This window comes from Lottia gigantea (assembly GCF_000327385.1).
Source record: "Lottia gigantea unplaced genomic scaffold LOTGIsca_66, whole genome shotgun sequence".
NCBI classification, from domain to species: domain Eukaryota; kingdom Metazoa; phylum Mollusca; class Gastropoda; family Lottiidae; genus Lottia; species Lottia gigantea.
The window spans coordinates 509,769-519,013 of NW_008710245.1; the positions used below are offsets into that span (position 1 = coordinate 509,769).

Here is a 9,245-nt window from a genome sequence, read left to right on the forward strand (position 1 = left end):
TCAAGTCTTCCTAAAACCTTTCAAAATGGGGTAAATATTATCAAAAGCTTCATAAATTTCTGTTCTGACCTTTGCTCCTGAAAATGAATTGCATAATTTGACTTAAAATAAAAACTATAAGCAATTGAAAAAAACCCAGAAAATTTTAGAATTATAAACGAATTTTCCAACTCTATTTTTTCCTATTTGGCAACAACACACTATTCCATGCAGTGAATAATGGAGGAAATATTGCAAGAAAAGAAGGTTGAGCCTTATCTTTGGTCAATTTCACTTCGTTATTTTATCCCATCCTAGACTTTTGAATATTGTAATTTGATTCAAAGTATTACCTGTTAATACAACTTTACCAGAAACAAATATTAATAAGACTATTTTAGGTTTCACCATTCTATATATTAAACCAGGGAATAACTCTGGTTCATAACTGAAAAATACAAAATCATGGTGTCAGAACTCAAATTTGCATCCATAAAGTACGAAAAAAATATGTTTACAGATATGGCTTACTACAGATGAGTATAATGACAACCAAAACATGAATCATCTATATTTTCAACAACAGTTAGGTTAAGAAATTAAATTTTTGCTATGATTGTAAGTAAATTGGACAAGTTGAAATCATTTCAAACCATAGTGTCAATTCAATCATGATAAATAAAATGGACATGTAGGCTTTTTTTCATTGAACATATTTTGTTCATATATTTCAAAAATCATCTCCTGCATTGTAAAAGCATTGTTAATGCATTGCAGGTAGATAAATTCAAAAAGGAAATTTGTCATGACAAACTGCACATACCTTGAAAACTGACTATGTGTTAAAACTAAACCTTCTAATCTAATGGGAAATTTAACATCACAACTTCCCACCATATTCTGAATCTTAAAATCTAAAAATTTGGCCTGAAAGGTTAACAAACTTATTAAACTTTAATTTCAAATGTAGGCAGTTCTTTACAATGGTTTAATGTCAAATTTGTCTTTATTTTTCCACAAAATGAGGACGTTTAGAATGCCTGGTTGTTATAACATTTCCCTGTGGGGTATGATGAGAGTCTTAAGATCAACAGTGTGTTTCTGTTGAATTGAAGGCAATCCATGGGCTAGGTTTAAATTCTAACAAATGCTATATTTTAATTGAGCACTAGCAGTCATGCAAATTTTCGACAATTATGTGTACAGCTCTTTTTCAGAGCAAGCTAAGAATGAAAATCTGAGTGATGGATGTAAATGTTAAAAAAACATAATTTTAACATTTGAACTTTTTTTGTTAGTATGTTATTATAAGAACAACAGAAGACTTAACTTACAGGAAAACCTAATTTCTGTACAATTCTGGCATATTTACGTGCTGCTAGCTTGGCTTGATCTTCACTGAAATGACAATGATTATAGAAATTCATTTAAGCTAAATAGTAGCAGGCATAATGAATAGAATATGGCTTGCAAGATCACAAAAATTTTAATAATTATTTTTTGATGACAAGTTGACATTTCCATTTTATTTCCTTGTCTTGCATTAAGGTCAAAAATCATAGTAATGGAGATCAAAAACAGTTTTTGTACTGTAAAATTTTCCATAAGGTTTACAAAATTTTAACCCCCCATATACAATCACAAATACATACCTTTTGGCACCAGTGCAGACCATTTTACCAGAACTAAATATAAGAGCTGTTGTTCTGGGATCTCGAATTCTCATAATAACCGCAGCAAAACGTTTAGGATTGTATTCTGCATTTCTAGCATGTAAAGCTATTTTCTTTAAATCTAATTTACAATTTAAATTGACAGTACATACTATATTTCTGAAAGACAAAAAAATGTATACAAAAGCATGAAAATCTTTCAAAAACTCAAGTACCCTTTTACTAATTAGTTTACTGAATTAGAGGCATTTTAACCATTCTGATTTAAATGTTTCGTCAAATGGGGTCACCTATAGAAAAACACCAAACAAAACATCAAGATATGCACAGATTTCATATACATACGGTCATATGAAGACATAGATAAAGTACTTACTGTAATTGTGGTTTAATACCAGAACCTTCTGATGCTGGTGTGGCTGGAGAGAAAGGTGTTAAGGGTCCACCAGGAGTTGGGGTCTGAGGATATATACTAGCATTAGACTGGGGAAGTATAGGATTAGGCGTACCGATGAATGTACTCAAAGATGGTGACATCAAAGGACTCTGAAAAAAAGCAGATCATCTTTTATTTAATTTAATTTATTTTCAGAGAGATGTCACACACATAAAGGCTTTACCTTCTGAAATCTAAGAAGTCATTGCGACATTGGGTGGTAATTGCTACATTATGTCTTCCATGAATATAGTCTCTCGGCTGATCCTCTTCCATTAAGCCCAGACCATCGTTTTCTAAATGACTGTATCATTATCAATTATATTATCGCCAACATAATACGAATAAGTTGAAAGTGTATCAACAAGCGACATAATGTATACTTTACCTGCTGCGGAGTCATACCGGTTCCAAAAGATGGAAATCCCCCATCCATTGTTTTGTTATATTTGCTTTAGCCTTACGTTATAATGAACTTATATCGTAAAGGCATGAAAGAATAATTTTGATTTATGGGCATGGGTCCATGAACTGGTTATGAATATAAATTGAATGAAATTATTGCTAAAATCATTTTAAATACAGAAACATTGATAATCTACGACATGCAAGCGAATTCCAATTTACAACAGTTTCACTTGTTTTGTTATTTTCGCCGTGTTTAACAGAAACGTAACCATAATGAATAAACGTAACCTAAAGAATAGAGGCTACAAGACCGATACTTAATTGTCGACTGATATTTGCATAAAACAAATTAGAAAGATTCACCAATGAAAAGGTTTGATTTTGAATGCTATGAGTTGCTTTTATTAATTTTATTCTTTTTTTCTTAAGAGGAATGCGCTTTCTTAAGCATGTTCAGAAGTTGACTAAATTTCAGGATTCTTATAACAAGTAAACGAAATATTGTGATCGACATATTATTTCTTCAATTCTCATTGTAAGCTCATGCGACAAGGCATTTTGAACATATAAGAATATGAAGATGAGATTTTGACAAGAAAATGAAATGACAAGACGTCACTTATCTTTCTAGGCCTATATTTAAAAATAGAATTACGGCTATTTCTTCCGTGATTTCGTGATTCTTTCAGTTTCATTGACAGAGGTGGCGCTTCTTGAAATTAAAATAAGGAACTTGGTAGCTTAGTGGAATCAGTGTCAGCCGTATTTTTTCTTGAGTTAATTTGGTTCACTGTGGGGTTGATAAGTAATCAGGTTAATTAATTATTAATGTTAGGTCCCCTTTCAATATACAGTTCAAATATTCAATTCGTGACAGTGACGGTAAAAGTCACACTCACAAGTCGACAGATGTGTATCTGAGTCAACGTTTACATTTTCTGGAAAATTCTCACGTCAAGTAATTTATAGCAATAATTCAATTAAATATTAAATCTTTTGGATTATTTGATGGTCATATTAATCTTTTGAAAGATATAGATAACTTGCTCAAATACTGCTGAATTTGTAATCAATGAAAATTTCAACTAGGTCCTGGTAATTTGATCAGAACAGCATGTTGAATGTTTTCTGGTGATCAAATTTATCAAATGTGTATCTTTGTTTGAATCAAATAGCAAATTTATTATGTAACTAGCCTTCCAATGTTGCCCCTAGATAGGCCTATTGCCCACTGACTTAAGGGACAAACTTGTCAGCCATTTGATCAAATGTTCTTTAGTCTCAGAAACATGATTTTTTTTTGCTAAACAAGTAAGAATATAGTGTTCACAGCTCTCAGTCAAAACTTTAGCTTCTAATTCATTGTGTGTCCAGAAGTATCTGTTGAGAATAAAAACAGAAAGTAAAATTCCTAGTTTGAAGTATTTTGGAAGGAATCGTGCAATTATCGCTATAATATGGCATTTCTAGTACTTCTGAAAATGGCAAACTATGAGCTTGAATTATTTTAGTGAGAATGGAAAACTATTTTTCTTTAGTTAAAGGAGAACGTACAAGATGTATGACGCACAGGGTGATGAAGAGACAGGAGGACAGTCCAATGATTTTGTTGATCTAAATGCATTTGATGATAAAAATGTTCGGCTGGGTAAGTAGAAATTATTTATAATGGAAGGATAAAGGCATCATATTTAAATTTGCTATTTAAGCCATTACAGGTTTATTTAAGCTATCTGTATGGAATCTTAAAATTAACTAGAAATATTCTTTGAAAATTTAGATTGTCATTACTTACCGCCTACCGGTATTAGTATTTTCTCAGGCAGATTTAACTGATAACACATTAATATCACTATCAGTAATGACCATATATATATATATATGGAAATATATTTAAGGTATAGTTCACTTAAGGCCTGGGCCATTAGTTTCCTTGTATTAGCCACTCTTGTCTAACAGAAACTCCGAAATATTGAATATGGTCATGACAAATCTTTTTGTTCTGCGCCATTATTATTATATGATTTTTCACAGACTATCAATGAAAATTATAAAGAATATGTCAAACTTTTTTATTTCTGTAGTGTACAAACCCTTTCTTTGGCAAATTATTATGTTTAATTTTAAATTATATATTTGTATATTGTTGTTATTGCAGGTTTTATACGTAAAGTCTATGCTATATTATGTATTCAGTTATGTGTAACTATGTGTATTATGTCTCTGTTTCTTTTTATGTAAGTAAGCTTATATTAATTTCAGTTTCACTTGAAAAACTCATTTTTAGAAATTATAGAAGTATAATAAATACTGTTCTCATAAGTAGGACCAGTACCAGTGGGCCTTGGAAGTCATTTCACATTTAAAGAAAATTATTAACAAATACTTGTAACTGTAACTGTACTTAAAAATTGTGTGTAATGGAATGAAATCTTGAATATGTATAATATCTGTTCAGACTTTTGCATGCTCACTGAGATTAGAACCCACAGCCACTATTTGCTCTATTCAAGCTACTATATGTAAAGATTCTTGGGCTCTTAAAACTTACAGCCTGAAATTCTGGTATCTGATGTTTATTTGAAGTTTTATTAATAAAGGTATGAAATGTTCCATATTATATTGTTTGGACTAAGGGTAGTTATTATGAATGACTTCTATATTACAGTGATCCCGTCAGAATTTATTCTCAACACAATCCCTGGATCTGGTACCTTGCCATGTAAGTTTTTACAAAATATTTAGTCAGTTGGAAATATTGTGTGCAGAACTAATTGAGAGATTTTCCAAAAAGCCTTTTGATAGAGGATGACAGAGCCCAATTTTTCACCAATATTCACAATGTCAAGCTATGACAAACTTTGTCTTATACTTTGATTATAATAGCCACCTTTCTTGTACAGAGGTTTGTAATTGCAGTGATCGGATTGGATTGTTTGCTAGTAAATACAGACCTTGACAGTACATCTGTTAATAATAAGCTAAAATGTATACAGTCTATCTGTCGATGGCTCTAATTGGTTGTATTTTCTGGCATACGATCCAATCAAATCATTGCGTTCTATGATACAAGAACAGTGGCCATTGTAGTCAAGGTATATGACAAAGTTCGAAACACCTTGACAGTTGTATAAGATGAATTTCACCTACCTGTATTACTTTTCATAATTACAATCTGATATGTGTTTGCCTTTTATTCAACAACACATAATAAATAAGAGTGATCTAAACTTCCAAATTTTTTAATTTATTGACAATTGACACCCCTAAATATATTATGAAACTCCACACATTTTTTTTAAGTTATTGATTTATTATGAAACATGTTGAAAGGTTTATCCCTATTATTAAAGAAAATCTTTTGTTCAATAAACTTTTATTATGTAGGGTATTAACTATAATAATATTGATAGTATTGGCTTGTTGCTCTGATGTCAGAAGGCAATATCCACTTAATATGATACTACTTGGAGCTTTTGTAAGTATAAGTCATGATTGGTTTATTGCCTATTCAAAATATTGTTAAGGGCTGCCTTATAAAATTTTAGCATGCAGTGTTAAAATTAGAAGAAAGGTGCTGCTAACTTAAACAAAAACTCTTCGGAAGTTTGTGAATTTAGAGTGGCAGAAATGTTCCTGTCATATTTGAAGATAAAGACGAATTTAATTTTTTATTAGAAACCTACTTGCTAGCCATATTCTAAAACTTGTGTATTCAGCCTGTTATTTTCACTGAGTTATTTTATTCTACAGTTTAGATACATTTCACTAATGTTTTATGTTGCAGACATGTTGTGAAGGTGTATTACTGGGAGCTGTTGCTAGGTAAGTTGTCTTGTTTCCTATTGCTATCATAGTCTTGCCTATTACCTACCATAATTTGTCTTGACTGCCTTCCTTGAAAATTTCCCCTTATTGCACACTGTCTTTGAAAGCCCAATCAAAAAAATGAGTATGATGTTAAATTTTGATTTCTAAGGAGAAATTTTTCTCAATATTTACCACAAATTTCACATACAACAAAATTGATTTATTCTTTATATTTACAGTCATTATGAAGCTGTAGAAGTTATAATTGCAGTAGGGGTTACAGCAGTAAGTAGTGTTTTTTTTGTATATGTATTCTTGGGAAGATATGAAACTATATTGTCCTACTAGCTGGCTGGCAAACTGTGACATGAAAGCCACCTACAATACAAGACAGTCTGCCATGAAAGTTCCTCTGGCACACTTCAACATAATGATAATGTGGCAGCAATAGTTTGCCTGAACTAGTTCTATGTTGTCTTGTGATCTCATGATTCTGGTAGTTCATACATCAGAGGCTGATCGTTCTAGACTACAAAGACAATGAAAACAAAATATTCATAATAAATGGATTCAAACTGATAATATAATGTATCAGTGGCCAACTGATAGAAGTTTAATCCCTAAAAGGCTCTACAGTTATGGACTATACTTAGGTCACGATATTAACTGTCACTTGACAAATCATTGCAAATTGCCAGAAGTAAAAGCTCTCACTCCAGAAGACACCATGAAATCTACCATTTAGTATAGAGACAGATTCAGCTTTACAGAAACTGCTGTGGATTACTGAATGCTGCAATACCAGAAAAATACACAGAAAATCTGAAATGCATTATAGTGGCAAGGAAGTATAGAGAACTGTGCTTGGCTGATGGTAGACCACTATGGTCAGTATTCAGTGGAGTATTAACACATGTGTCTTCTTATTGTAGATTGTAGTGCTTGGCTTAACAATATTTGCTTTTCAAACCAAATGGGATTTTACCATGTGGGGAGGAATTTTATTTGTGTTCCTGATAGTTTTGTTCTGTTTTGGAATCCTGGCATTAATCTTCCAGAATAAAGTAAGTCTTGATATTGTGAAAGAGTGCCAACTCAACCAAACTTGGTATGTTATATAATTGTTGTCTGATTTTACTAAACACTTTTATTAACCCTTTTGAAGCAAATTCAGGTTGATCAGGTAGATGCATATTGTATTTTTGAAGTTGCACACAAGCAATATTTTACCTTTGAGTGAAAAGTTCCCACATCTGTCTTGCCAATTTTATCAAGTTATTATAGTCTACTTGTTATTATTTCAGATTGTGAATATGGTCTATTCATGTCTTGGTGCTCTTCTCTTCTCATTTGTAAGTATTTGAAATGAAATGAATTCAGTTTTACATCCTTTATGTTAATGAAAACTGACAACGTCATGCAGTGTGCAAGGAGGGAAATTTTGGTCAGGCATTGGTCTACTTGTTTTTAATTTCCAACTGTCTAATTTGTCTTGTAGGCATGATAGAGACTACAGTTTTTATCTTCATCTTCTTGATGAGATCTCAGTCTTTATCTTTACATTGATGGAACTTTGTTCATGTTTGAATTAGATTATAATTGGATGGACTGTTTTTGAGGTTTTGATGCAAATTGGAATTGAAAATTCATTATAAAGCCAGTAAAGATTTAGATCGGTTGGTAGTGGGCGTATGTTACCTTGCCTGTCAAGCTATCTTTAAGTAGTTAGTCCAGAAATGTAGATTTTGTATTATCAGGAATGTTGGGCTATAGAATGATTTGACTTGGAGTCTGTTGTCCTAAAAGCTACTTATTCCAATGATACCAGTTTCTTTATTCCTCAGGCAAGCTCTCTAATATTTTCATTATCTCAATAAGGCCAACTTGAAATCAGATTTTATTTTCATATTAGCAATTTCTTACTGATAATAGATCTAATTTGGTGAGTTTTTTATTATTTTCAGTATTTGGTCTTTGACACACAGTTAATGTTAGGAGGAAAACACAAGTATTCGTTATCACCTGAAGAATATATCTTTGCAGCTCTTAATCTGTACCTAGACGTTGTGAACCTCTTTTTGTTTATCTTATCCATTGTGGGTAATGTAAGGCGCTAGATTAGAACTGGAATCATTTTGGGTTAGTTATTTGAGACTTATTTAAGGGATAGTGTCACCTAAGAAATCAACTTTATCAGGTATAAATAACATTATTTCAGCCTTCTGTAGTGCTTTTTAGACTTTAATTCAAACTTCAGGTACTTCTGTAATTGAAAAAGAATGCAATTTATAAAAGGGGACTTTGGAAACTTGATTTGCAATTAGCATTCATTTACACCATTCACTATCACAAAGGTCCCCATATACCAATAGAAGTTATTGTAATATTGATGTCTTAAATCACTTAGTATTAGTATAATTGCAAGAACCAAAGAAATCTAACTGAGAATTGGAATGGTGCAAATCAATGCTCTACACATAAAAAATTAAGAAAACCTCTTTATAATCCTTTTAATTAAAGGAGGAATAATTATGTACAATGTGTCTATATATCGTACTCACAATTGCTAAATGCCATTCAAAGTCCTTAATTATGTACAAATTATTCTGTTTGCTAATGCAATTAAGGGAAGTAACTCTTATATTATCAACCTCACCATAACATTTGATCTTTACTCTCTAAAACATAACTGCTATTTCTATAACTATCAAAGCTGTTTTCTTAAACTCAGCTGATATTTTACATTGATATTCTGATATTTATTAATTTGTTGCAATGTTCTTAACTTTTGTGTCAAACTGACATAACGCATTCCATCAGTCTTAAGTGTGTTTTGTTATGACAGCTTTTTTGCTCACATGATTTATTATGCTCAGAGATCTGGTATGTCTCAGCTTTTATGCAGAATCTTTTTCTCTTCAAGAAAGGTAAAAGATTTT

At 31.5% G+C, this 9,245-nt stretch overlaps 2 protein-coding genes across 2 annotated transcripts; one reads left to right on the top strand and one right to left on the bottom strand.

Moving 5' to 3' along the window:
• Positions 1-1,822, bottom strand: LOTGIDRAFT_129673 (hypothetical protein; the record flags this gene model as incomplete). The annotated part of the gene is made up of 5 exons (XM_009064879.1): positions 1-77; positions 333-427; positions 803-906; positions 1,314-1,377; positions 1,632-1,822. Coding segments are annotated over 5 exons (531 nt in total), but the record flags the coding sequence as incomplete, so codon positions are not given.
• Positions 1,823-3,203: 1,381 nt separating this feature from the next.
• On the top strand, positions 3,204-8,423 carry LOTGIDRAFT_220842 (hypothetical protein; the record flags this gene model as incomplete). Its single annotated transcript, XM_009064880.1, has 10 exons — positions 3,204-3,309; positions 4,035-4,144; positions 4,655-4,733; positions 5,165-5,218; positions 5,884-5,974; positions 6,284-6,321; positions 6,546-6,591; positions 7,239-7,370; positions 7,611-7,658; positions 8,271-8,423. Exons 2-10 carry the CDS (start codon positions 4,054-4,056, stop codon positions 8,421-8,423), a joined length of 732 nt encoding a protein of 243 aa, XP_009063128.1. The 5' UTR covers positions 3,204-3,309; positions 4,035-4,053.
• Between the last annotated feature and the right edge of the window lie 822 nt (positions 8,424-9,245).